The 13,520-nt window shown below is 44.3% G+C and overlaps 1 protein-coding gene across 7 annotated transcripts in view; it reads right to left on the bottom strand.

Moving 5' to 3' along the window:
• The window catches only part of LZTR1 (leucine zipper like post translational regulator 1), a 298,705-nt gene that overhangs the window by 134,600 nt on the left and 150,585 nt on the right, over window positions 1-13,520 (bottom strand). For 6 of the 7 annotated variants that reach the window (XM_073319623.1, XM_073319622.1, XM_073319624.1 and 3 more), the window contains one exon: window positions 7,367-7,516. The exons of the other annotated variant lie outside the window; for it this stretch is intronic. In XM_073319623.1, the coding sequence (XP_073175724.1) occupies window positions 7,367-7,516 (150 nt within the window). The remainder of the gene's footprint in view (window positions 1-7,366; window positions 7,517-13,520) is intronic. 7 annotated transcript variants of the gene reach the window in all.

The raw sequence follows: 13,520 nt of genomic DNA, 5'->3' as shown, positions 1-13,520 counted from the left end.
TGAGTTTTAACAACTGCAACATGGAGAAGTTTTTTAGGTCCTATGCCAAGACAGTGGTGAAGACCAGAAAGGGTATATTTTCTTCCACTGTAGTGTCCATTAAGTCCCAATCTGCAAAACTATTCTAGAGTATGAACAGCCTGGCTAATACATGCCATCCATTCAGAGAGATACCTAGTACTGTCTTAGTTTGAGACTTCATGTGTAAGACTGAGTAGATTCAAAACACATTACTCATGTGTATGAGTGCAGAACTCTTGTGGGAAGTGAGCAAACACGTCTTCTGTACACAAGTTTTGGATAGTGTTGCTCACTGAGATGGTGAGGCACAGATTACAATCTTCAAGGTGTTCCCATAGCTTTCTACTAAAAGTAACTAATGGAAGTATTATTGGTTGACATTATTAGAAACTCCTTATGGGAAGGCAAATGCATCACTCACATGGCTGTCGTAGCTTTGCTCAAGAAACTACAGCCCACATCCACAGGTTGTGGAGTTCCACTGACTTCAATGGAACTATGCCAATTAACACCAGCTGAGAATCTGACCCCATATCTTGATGCTGATAGTCTTGCCAACTACTACATCTATCTTAGCTACTCCTCTTGCTCCCATTACCAAAGTATCTGAGCACCTCATAATCTTTAATATATTTACCCTCACACACTCCTGTGAGGCAGGGCAGTGCTATTATCCCCATTCCACAGATGGGGAACTGAGGGACGAAGAGGTTAGGTGAGTTGCTCAAGATTTCACAAGAAGCCTGTGGCAGAGCAGGCACGTGAACCCAGGTCTCCCAAGCAGTAGCTAATCTGCCATTTTGGGGAACTTCCTGGAATCTATTGCAGTCCTCCAATTTATCTTGACTATTCTTTTCATCATGGTTTTGGGTCTGGTTTATAGGGGGAGAAGCACAGACCCCTATGTTAAGGTTGCCTGACACTTTCCACTATACAATCTTCTTGCACTCTTTATTGTTTGCAGTAGGGCTTTACAATTTGAAATGAGGTCAGAGATGCCCTTTGCTGTCCACACCAAAATCCACTCAGATGTGGTCATTTTCTAAGCTGCCATTTCCTGACTCTCTTTCACACAGCACAGCTTATTTTTGACTTGCTTCCTATATCCCTCCCTATATCCCTACATTCTATAACACTGCAAATGCATTGCCCTAATGCTTCACTTCACACGTCCACACACACATGCTGGGATTTTCAAAAAAGGGTTAAAGGAATTAGGCACCCAACTCCTACTGACTTTCAATGGGTGCTAGGCAGTGTTCCCTCTAATTTTCTCCATCCACGTGCAGAATAAATTTTGTTACGTGCACATACCTTTGTGCGCCGCCAGCAGAAACAAAAAACCTAGATATAATATATATTTTTTAAAAGTTACCATAGGGATTATTACTCCAGCCAGGACAGGTTAGGCATTTTAGAACTCACTACTCAAAGAATTAAATTTACGTGTAAGAGAAATAAAAATTATTAAATGCATAGACAAGTCAAAACACTAAAATAACACACTTTGAAAGAATAAAATAACAGAGAATATATGTGCATTGCAGGAAGTACCAAGAAGAAAGAACAATAATAAAAGTATGTGTTGGGAGATGACTGTGTGATACAGAGAGAGAGAGAGCGAGAGAGAGAGCGAGCGAGCTGTCTCTTTAAGACACTCACTGAAAGCTCTCCTGCTCTGTCCTGAGCCCAGTTGTCTCCCCTCCCTGGCTCTGCAGAGATAGGGTACATGGACAGGGGGAGGGAAAGAGAGACAGAGCTGGCTGCTGGGGAAATCTCAGAAACCAGTGCACTGTCTCTTTAAGAAAGGCACACAGCCACTCACCATTCAGACCTCAGCATCTCCGAGTCCTCCTGAGCCAGCTGTCCCCTCTGCCCTGCTTTGCGGAGATAGGGTACAGGGGCAGAGGGAGAGGGACACCCTGACATCAGCACCCTCCTCCCCTCTGTCCCCACTCTGCATCAGGAGGGTCCCAGGAGTAGCTGCAGGATGGAGCAACGTGGTGGGAGGGGCTGTGCGTGCTCTGCTAATCAGCTGGGTGGCACTTGAATCTCTCCTGCCCACAGCTTACAGGGAACACAACTCCCAGATCATCCACAAACAGATCTTCGTCCTCCTGCTGCTACCACCCACCCTGTTTCTCACCCTTGGAACGGGAAATGATGCACTATCCTGGGAACTGGAAACCATCTGTTCTATACTCTCTTCTATTAACTGATGTTAATAACTTTGTGCCCTTCATAACCCTTCTTATTGAAAAAGGTTTCACAGTTTACACAAGCTGGGAATAGAACTCTGCTCTCCATTCTCCACCATTCAGCCAACTCCTCTTAGAAAGTTGGATGCTACCATGAGAATTGGGCTCAGACACTACAGTGATAAGCAGCAGTGTGTGACCAGGTGTCAGCTCTTGCCCAAACTGCAGACATTCACTAAGAACTGACAAATTTATAACTGGAGACCAGACCTGTTCACCTCTATGTTAGTTTTGCTCAAAACAGGTGTTTAGTCTTATAAGAATGTATTCCGTGTTTAGACTCTAGGAAATGCTTCTAAGTTGCTGCATGCATTAATCTCACTTGCAATGTCTGTATTGCATGCTATAAAAAAATATGTGTTCGAAACTGTTTGCTCTGAACTTGTGAACCCAAGCACGGGAATTGTCCCCCCCCCCATCCATCCAGGAGGACTATCAAAAATTTAAGACAAAAGCTTTGTTAACTGCCCTATCTACCCATGGAGAAGTATGTGCAAAAGGCCTGGTCTCATCCCTCTGAATGGTGGAAGAGGGAAATAAAAATAGTTGATGTGAAACCAAACTGAAGACAGAGTTCCCCAAGGGTTACCTCATGGGTCTGTTTATGTTAGCTTGCTTTAACTTGTAAAAAACTCGCAGTTCTTTTTCCTAGTTAATAAGCCTTTAGATAGTTTATTACAGGATTGGCCACAGATGATGTCTTTGATGTAAGATCTAGGGTACCAACTGATCTAGGGTAAGTGACTGGTCTCTTGGGACTGGAAGCAACATGCATATGGTGTGATTTTGGTGTAAATGTTATCACTAAGTCCAGTTTGTCTGGGTGGCAAGATAGCTTGGAGAGTCTAAGGTAAGACTAAAGGAGTACTTGTGGCACCTTAGAGACAAACCAATTTATTTGAGCATGAGCTTTCGTGAGCTACAGCTCACTTCATCGGATGCATACCGTGGAAACTGCAGCAGACTTTATATACACACAGAGAATATGAAACAATACCTCCTCCCACCCCACTGTCCTGCTGGTAATAGCTTATCTAAAGTGATCATCAAGTTGGGCCATTTCCAGCACAAATCCAGGTTTTCTCACCCTCCACCCTCCCACACAAATTCACTCTCCTGCTGGTGATAGCCCATCCAAAGTGACAACTCTCTACACAATGTGCATGATAATCAAGTTGGGCCATTTCCTGCACAAATCCAGGTCCTCTCACCCCCTCACCCTCCTCCCAAAAACCACACACACAAACTCACTCTCCTGCTGGTAATAGCTCATCCAAAGTGACCACTCTCCCTACAATGTGCATGATAATCAAGGTGGGCCATTTCCACCACAAATCCAGGTTTTCTCACCCCCCCCCCCACCCCCATACACACACAAACTCACTCTCCTGCTGGTAATAGCTCATCCAAACTGACCACTCTCCAAGTTTAAATCCAAGTTTCCACGGTATGCATCCGATGAAGTGAGCTGTAGCTCACGAAAGCTCATGCTCAAATAAATTGGTTAGTCTCTAAGGTGCCACAAGTACTCCTTTTCTTTTTGAGAAGACAGACTAACACGGCTGTTACTCTGAAACCTAAGGTAAGACTGTTATAATGATCATGGACAGCAGACTTGAGAGAGATTACTGATGAACCCAGGAAACTGAGTAGCAAATACCGCCTCCTCAGCTGCCCCGGAACCTGCCTGGGGCATATGAAAAGCTTCTTTGGACGAGAGTGAGATGCTTTTCCCCATGGCAGCTTAGGGTCTGGGGAGGGGAGGCGTGGGTGTGGCTGGCCCAGGGCTCTTCCAAGCAGGTTGGAGGGGATGCTCAGGGCTTCGGCTGGCCCGGGGCTCCTTTGGGCGGAGGGGGGAGGCACTCGTGGCTGTGGCCATGAGGGAGAGGCAGGGAGTCTCGGGGCTCTGGATGCAAGCGGGGAGTGCGGAAGGGGTGGAGCCAGGGACTAGCCTGCCTGAAGGGGGGCTCCATGATAATAATCCAGAAGTTCACATTTGTTACTGGCTTGGTGAAATCTAATTATAGAACACACCAGCAGTTTGGGGTATCTGGGTCTGTTTTTGATAGTCTGCCCTGAGGTAGGCACTCACATAGAATCATAGAAGATTAGAGTTGGAAGAGACCTCAGGAGGTCATCTAGTCCAAGCCTCTGCTCAAAGCAGGACCAACCGCTACTAAATCATCCCAGCCAGGGCTTTGTCAAGCCAGGACTTAAAAACCTCTAAGGATGGAGATACTGCCACCTCCCTAGGAAACCCATTCCAGTGTTTCACCACCCTCCTAGTGAAATAGTTTTTCTTAATATCCAACCTAGACCTCCTCCACTGCAACTTGAAACCACTGCTGCTTGTTGTGTCATCTGCCACCACTGAAAAGAACCTAGCTCCATCCTCTTTGGAACCCCCCTTCAGGTAGTTGAAGGCTGCTATTAAATCGCCCCTCACTCTTCTCGTAAGCCACTTCAGACAGTGTGACAAGCATAAAACTAAGTCCAAATCTAACTAGGAGCACTTTGCTAGTGTAGCTATGCTGGTATACTACACTGGCAAAGCACTGCTACTGTGAAAACAGCTGAAATCAGCAAAACTGTGCTTATGGCAGTATAGCTTATTCCAGCCCACACCCTGAGTGAAATAAACTACACAGACAACAGTGCAGTTTCACTGATATAACTGTGTCTACACTATGGGCTTTTAAAAGTGCAGCTGTTAGGCCAAGATCATACCTCTACACATCCTGACCAACACAGCTAAGCCAGTAAAGGTTTGTAGTGCAGATCTGGTCTAAAAGATACATTTGCTGCCTGTAAAATGGGGCTACTCCTGTACAGGGAACCCACTACTTACTGCAGTGTATGTCCTCCTATAGTGGTTGGTCTCAAAAGGTAACAGCTGTCTCCTTTGACCAGCAAATATAATGATATCTTTTGCTTAGTGGTCCCCAAATTTTTGAGGGTCAAGCCCCCCTTATCCCTGTCCATGCCCCCCACCCCCTGCCTGGGGCCAGAAGGCATGGCTGGAGCAGGATGCGGACAGGGACTTGAGCTGGCCATGATGGATGGAATCACATTTGAATGACTTCATCTTTCCCCTAGGAAAATCCCAGAGCGTAGTTTTCTTGACTGTTCACCCACCTCACTGGCTCTCCTGTACATGATATTGCAGGGTTCTACTATCACTCTTCTCATTCAGAGTGCATAGGGGGCTGATGAGGAAGACAGTGAAGTTGCAGCACCATCAGCATGGTGGCACCTGTCAGCTCTAGGTCTCATTTTCACTCAATCTAATCAGTGCGATCTTCCTCACTTGGAGCCTGAGCCTGACCGAGATAGGGATCTGGATGAAACAGTGTCTGAAGTTCCACCCAGGCACAGCACATTGATCTTGGTAGTTCAGGAGAACCCTCTAGAGGAGATGGCTGCTGTAATCCTTGCTCCATCTGTTAAAGTCGTTTGCCTGCTTATTGTTAATCAGATCTACAATTTGGAGCTCCTTTAGCTCTTGGTTGAGACTTTTGCTCTCACATGCAGACTTCCGCAGTCATTTTTGCCTTTTTATCTCCAGGACGGATTATTGCTATACCCTGCTGCGGCTACTCTGAACATCATCTGCATAATTCAGCTACTGTAAAATGCAGCAACACTTTTACATTTGGGTGCTTCTTGTGAACAGAACAAACTCCACATGTGCTGTCTAGACTATACTAGTTACCAATTCTCTCCACGGTGCTGATCAAGGTACTGATTTGATGTATAAAGCCCTATACAGATTTGGGTTCTGCCTACATTCAATATAGCCTCTCTCTCCATGAGCCATCCACGCAGTTGAGATTACAGTCACATTGTGACAACTATAAAAAGAACGTAAACATTCAAAAGATGTTATAATAAACTATAATAACAAATGTTGATGGAAAAAAGCACAAAAAAGAAACAAAAATAACTAAATTAGTCTAAACCAAAAAGCCAAATCAATAAGATTCAAAGACTATTTTGAAAAGCATAATTTTAAAACAAAGGGACATAGAGCTAGAAGATAATGAGCCAAAATTGGTCTGTAAGATATATGAGGTAATTGGTGGACAAAATAATGAAGGGGGGGGGGATTCCACTCCCTTTATGGGTCCTTAAAAAAAGATGTTGTGAAAAAAGTATGAATGAACAAATTGGAAGGACAGACAGAGGCTACTAGAGCAAGGTGCCATCATGGTTGCCACCCCCATTGTTTCCTGGGACCTTGGGCCTTCACCTTCCTGATCCTGAGAGGTGTCCTGACCAGAAGAGGCCGAGAGAGAGGGACCCAGATGACATCAAAACCCCTACTGGCTCCAGTTGAATCCCAAACACCTCCTGCGATCACAAATTACCATCTTTGAGGCTGTTAAATGGGGCAGCAGGTTGGAGGGGTGGGGGGATTCCTTCTAAAACAGTCTCCAGGGAAAGGGAATAGCAGATGTTGTTAAAATAAAAGCCTTACTTAATACTTTACATGTCAAAGGCTTTAACTGTTTTTTCTTCTTTTCTGTAACTTTAATAAAAGGTTAAAAGGATGTTTAACAGTATGTTTGCCATCGGACCGAGCAGGCTGAAGCCTCTGTACGCCAAACCCCTGACCTTTTTTAATACTATTTAATGTTATTCCATCTAAATTAATACAACAATCCCCTCATTTGAATTCGATGGGTTGAAAAGTAGAGCATCTATGTGTGTTACAATTAATGAGGTTAAACCTGTCCAAATCTCCAGGTGGAGGCACTTAATTTGATTTAAACCTAGTTTACATCATTTAGCTGAAGTGAATGCCTTAAGTATTTAAAGTGAACCAGTATAAATCAGGGTTAAATTCAATTGAGAGCATCCATGCAGGAGTCTGCACTAGTTTCACTAAACTGATTTAAAACATATGCAGAGAAAATCTCTTTAAGCTTCTAAATTCATGGTTTACAACTGAGAAGCAAAATGGATCAAGTTAGTTTTCAAAGAAAGAAGGAAAAAGCTGAAAAGAGAAAATGGAAAGGCCTAGTTCTCTCTCTACTGGAGTGGAATTTAGTTTGCAGTATTTCGTTTTTCACGTGCACTCTAGTTACCTCAGAGTCTGCAGTGGGCTGTTGTTTAACTGTTGTTATGCCGAAATCTAAACCAAATACATCTCGAGATTTTTTTAAACCACGTTCTTCTGAGAAGGAAGGAGCATCTTCTGGGGCAGCTACTCTCTCAGCAACTTCTGGATGGGCCACCTGGTTACAAGATTTAAAAATAACAATGTGTAAAAGTATAGATGGGATGCATGAGAAGCTGGACAAAGACCAGGAGTCCTTCTATGGCTGAGGGTCTGAAACGTCAGGCTCACACATAAAAAACTTTCAAAATCAGCCCATTGACAATGATATAGTCCTGTTCCAGGCCTACTAGCTTTTTATCAACAAATAATATTTATTCTTCATTTGCTCTCTGCGATAACAGAGCTACCTCATGATTAGAATTTCAAACATTTAACGCAACATACACAAAGGTATTTAGGCTCCTTTCTGCATCTTTAAGAACAATTTAGGCATCACTGTGACATTCTCAAAAACACAGTGCAGTTGCTGCCAAACACTAAGGTGTCTAAGGGCTTGCCTACACTACCACTAAAGATGCTCTCCCACCGACATAGCTTCAGCCTCCCGTTGAGGTGGAGTAATTACGTTGACGGGAGAGGGCTCTCCTGCCGACTCAGCGCATCTTCATCAGGCACACTATATGGGAACAGCTGCATTGATGAAAACATGCCCTAATTTTCTGCCAGGCAGCATTCACAAAGCTCCAGCTGGAGCCCTAGGGGCCCCAGAGTAGGATTCCCAAACTAGGCAAGGGAGTGCCGATTTCCCGTGGAGCCCGTTCCAGAGCACCAACAACCTAAGAAAAAGACAACTAGGTGTGAGCAAGTCAAGAATTTTTCAACAGATGTATGTGTGTCTTCCCCGCTGGTTAGGGAGCTCACGCAGGATCTGGGAGACCCAAGTTCAAATCTCTCTTTGCCTCATTTGGGGCAGGAATTTGGAGCAGGTTGCCCACATCAGTGCCTAACCACCATGCTGCTGGATATTCTAAGAAGGGAGGCCCCACCAAATAAGTTTGAGAACCACTGCACTAGCCAGCCTACGGGTTAGGTGTTGTAACTCCTAAGTACTTCTGTGGATCAGAGCCTTAAATTATGTTGCCTTACATCCTCTGCCCATTGCTCTGCATGACCAAACTGAGGGCTTTATTTAAAGTATGCAGCAGTAAACTGCAGAATAAACAGAGTGGGTAGCGAGGTGATATTTGTCAGGCATTTTGATTGTTTGGGCCAGATTCTCCCCTGCACCATGATCTGCTTAGCGTAGGAGAGTGGGGAGCAGCCCAACAAGGAGTTGGTAGTGGTAGTATCCTGCTCTGAGCAGGGGGTTGGACTGGATGACCTCCTGAGGCCTCTTGCAACCCTGAGATTCTAGGATTCTGTGACTCCTGATATACAGGGTGGCTTGGAGCAGGTGGAATTGTTCTAACTTTAGTCAAGCTGGCTGCGTTCCCCCAAGAGACTATTCTGTAGTTGAAAACTGGTGAAGAGCAGCAGTCTCCCACCCAAGGTGCCCCCAAACCACTAATGCCATGGTATGTGGTGGGGTAGTTGATGCAGCCGCTGATTATGCCAGCTTTCTGCCAGATGAGAGTCACCCTCCCTCACCACAGGCCAACTCTCAGCTGGCCCCAGCAATGGCCAGATTGTAACTCCTTTGCACTTCTTACAACACCTCTGATTCCAGGAGGAGTATAGAGCTATTTGATTATCTTCTCATTTCTCTTTTTCAGCAACCTTTGAGAGTGAGATTATATTTTCTTAGCAGCACTCCCAGCTACCTTTGAGACACCACTGACTTCCTGAGGAAACTACAATCCATCGGTGATCTTCCTGATAGCACCATCCTGGCCACTATGGATGTAGAAGCCCTCTACACCAACATTCCACACAAAGATGGACTTCAAGCCGTCAAGAACACTATCCCCGATAATGTCACGGCTAAACTGGTGGCTGAACTTTGTGACTTTGTCCTTACCCGTAACTATTTTACATTTGGGGACAATGTATACCTTCAGATCAGCGACACTGCTATGGGTACCCGCATGGCCACACAGTATGCCAACATTTTTATGGCTGACTTAGAACAACGCTTCCTCAACTCTCATCCCCTAACACCCCTACTCTACTTGCGCTATATTGATGACATCTTCATCATCTGGACCCATGGAAAAGAAGCCCTTGAGGAATTCCACCATGATTTCAACAATTTCCATTCCACCGTCAACCTTAGCCTGGTCCAGTCCACACAAGAGATCCACTTCCTGGACACTACAGTGCTAATAAACGATGGTCACATAAACACCACCCTATACCAGAAACCTACTGACCGCTATTCCTACCTACATGCCTCCAGCTTTCACTCTGACCACACCACACGATCCATTGTCTACTGCCAAGCTCTGCGATACAACCGCATTTGCTCCAACCCCTCAGACAGAGACAAACACCTACAAGAGCCCTATCAAGCATTCTTACAACTACAATACCCACCTGCGGAAGTGAAGAAACAGATTGATAGAGCCAGAAGAGTTCCCAGAAGTCTCCTACTACAGGACAGGCCGAACAAAGAAAATAACAGAACGCTACTAGCCGTCACCTTCAGCCCCCAACTAAAACCCCTCCAACGCATTATTAAGGATCTACAACCTATCCTGAAGGATGACCCAACACTCTCACAAATCTTGGGAGACAGGCCAGTCCTTGCCTACAGACAGCCCCCCAACCTGAAGCAAATACTCACCAGCAACCACATACCACACAACAGAACCACTAACCCAGGAACCTATCCTTGCAACAAAGCCCGTTGCCAACTGTGCCCACATATCTATTCAGGGGACACCATCACAGGGCCTAATAACATCAGCCACACTATCAGAGGCTCGTTCACCGGCACATCCACCAATGTGATATATGCCATCATGTGCCAGCAATGTCCCTCTGCCATGTACATTGGTCAAACTGGACAGTCTCTACGTAAAAGAATAAATGGACACAAATCAGATGTCAAGAATTATAACATTCATAAACCAGTCGGAGAACACTTCAATCTCTCTGGTCACGCAATTACAGACATGAAAGTTGTGATATTACAACAAAAAACTTTAAATCCAGACTCCAGCGAGAAACTGTTGAATTGGAATTCATTTGCAAATTTGATACAATTAATTTAGGCTTGAATAGAGACTGGGAGTGGCTAAGTCATTATGCAAGGTAACCTATTTCCCCTTGTTTTTTCCTACCCCCCCCCCCCACCCGGACGTTCTTGTTAAACCCTGGATTTATGCTGGAAATGGCCCACCTTGATTATCATACACATTGTAAGGAGAGTGGTCACTTTAGATAAGCTATTACCAGCAGGAGAGTGGGTTTGTGGGGGGTGGGGGGGAAGAAAACCTGGATTTGTGCTGGAAATGGCCCAACTTGATTATCATACACATTATAAGGTGAGTGATCACTTTAGATAAGCTATTACCAGCAGGAGAGTGGGATGGGAGGAGGTATTTTTTCATGCTTTGTGTGTATATAAAAAGATCTTCTACACTTTCCACAGTATGCAGCCGATGAAGTGAGCTGTAGCTCACGAAAGCTTATGCTCAAATAAATTGGTTAGTCTCTAAGGTGCCACAAGTACTCCTTTTCTTTTTGGTATTAGTTAGGCTATTATCTCATGTTCTGCCTGGTTGTTATGTTGGTTTCAATATTTTTATATTATCCATATAAGAATATAAGGACAGCCATACTACGTCAGACCAAAGGTCCATCTAGCCCAACATTCTGTCTTCTAATAGTGGCCAATGCCATGTGCCCCGGACAGAATGAACAGAACAGGCAATCACCAAGTGATCCATCCCCTCTCGCCCATTCCCAGCTTCTGGCAAACAGAGGCTAGGGACACCATCCCTGCCCATCCTGGTTAATAACCATTGATGGACCTATCCTCCATTAAACTTAACTAGTTCTTTTTTTAACCCTGTTATAGTCTCGGCCTTCACAACATCCTCTGGCAAGGAGTTCCACAGGTTGACTGTGCATTGTGTGAAAAAATACTTCCTTTTGTTTGTTTTAAACCTGCTGCCTATTAATTTCATTTGGTGACCCTCTAGTCCATGTGTCCATCCCTGGTTGGGATGATTTAGTCGGGGATCTGTCCTGCTTTGAGCAGGGGTTTGGACTAGATGACCTCCTGAGGTCCCTTCCAACCCTGATATTCTATGATTCTATGATGTTATAAGGAGTAAATAACACTTCCTTATTTATTTTCTCCACTAGATACTGAGATTATATCATTTAGCAATGAAACTGTCCTTGGGTGGACTGTAGCAACTACACACAGTAACCGACCATAAGAGTTAAGGACAGGAAGGGAAAATCCTGCACCTCAAAGGAACCAGCCAATCGCAGAATATAGTTAGTGTTCCTGCATTCTCTTGCCTCATTCACTACAGATCTTATATTAAGTAAGAATAAGAATGGCATACTAGATTTTTTCCATATACAATTCTTCTACGGATGGTAGCCCAGATTCTCTTGCCCTGAACCAGATCCTTTGAAGCTGTAAGCTGGCTAAAGCTGGCCATCTGAGAATTCCCTTGCTGACAATGCCAACATATCCAACTCTCATGCCAACTACCCATCCTAGTGCAGGGGACATGATGTGAGCAGAAGAAAGCATGTCAGAGGCAGCGGTGGAGTGCATATGTGCTCCACCAATTCTCAGCTGGCAGTTTCTTGGGGACAATAAAGTGTGGCAAAAGCAGCCACTAAATGTTCAGCATTATGCTGGCCATCAATGATTGGCGCACAGAACCAGGCAGCTGTTACTGGCTCCTGGTGCCCCACTGACACTCTTCTATGCTGACCTGAGTTCAACATAAGAGACTCAGATCAGCTTTGTCTGGCACACCAATTCTTAGTACTAACAGACAACAAACGTGTAGCTAACTTTCTTAAAAACTGTGCAATATATTGTATTTGAGAAATAGTATGCAATACTGTAATCAGAGTGTATAATATTGCATCTGCACAAGGACAGAGAGCTATGTCTGGCCCCCAGCAGAAATCAGAGTAGCCCTTACACTCAGGAACACTTCCCTTGCCCCAAGGGTATTCCTCAGGGGATGTTTCTGCACCCTTAATATCACCATCCCAGTGTAAAGTGCAAGAAGCCTTCTGTCTGCAGGAGATCTCAAATTTACAAAGGCCACTAAAATCCAGTCACTATGCTGTACTCATTGGGAAAAATGAAGTTTAATTCCCAGAAGTTTCTGGAGAAAATCCCAAGATTTGAAAATGTTCCCAAGGAAAAGAATAACTCATCCAACAAGGGCCCTAATGACATCTCTGGACGTTTTAATTTCTGTTTGACATAATTTGATGGAATATACTGCATAGAGGGAAAAATGCATCAGGTTAATGCTTTAAAAAAAGGCAAAGTATAAAGAGTTATCATTGCAAAGGTCTTAATCAATTTTGATATTATCTACTGATGAGTAATTTAAATAGGATGCATTAGGAACAGTGCGTTCTCTTAACATTCTTCATTAAAGCAGTTGCAAGAACAATTCAGGAAAAAAATTTATACACACAACTTAAAAATACAATATTTTTTCTACCCAAAGTGCATGCTTAGGTGGCTCATGTATTGCTACCCAAAAGTAGAATTTAAAACTAGGTGGCCAATTTCCCACCGGGCTTGCGGCTTTATAATCTTTGCACTGCAAGTTATCACTGCAGTAGAAAGAGAGAGCCTGAGACATGAGGCCGGCTATAAGGGGCCTGGTGTAAGGCCTAAGGCCTGAACTAAAATCAGGCCCTGCTGAGGTAAAGCAAAGTTAGCAAGAGTCAAGATATGATCAAAAGTCAGGCCCTGTTACAGCACATGCCTACTTACAAGTTCACAGAACCTGGCAGAAACAGGACTGGTATTGCAAAAACACAAACACTCCTAGGCACTAAAAGTAAACACATTCCAGAAGGTTAGTGCCAGAACACCCTGATACCAAGATATGGTGTAAGCACACTCCTTGAAGTTGGTACAGGGACACACTGGACCCTCTTAAAGATAAGGTCAGGATACAGCGTGATGGATAGAGATGTTTTGATCGCACCAACTTATACATGGTAAAGAGTAGTAACCA

The sequence above is a fragment of the Lepidochelys kempii genome, chromosome 21 (assembly GCF_965140265.1).
Source record: "Lepidochelys kempii isolate rLepKem1 chromosome 21, rLepKem1.hap2, whole genome shotgun sequence".
Lineage (NCBI taxonomy): Eukaryota > Metazoa > Chordata > Testudines > Cheloniidae > Lepidochelys > Lepidochelys kempii.
The sequence above is the reverse complement of the archived record's forward strand: the minus strand, read 5'-3'. Positions and strand labels throughout refer to the sequence as shown.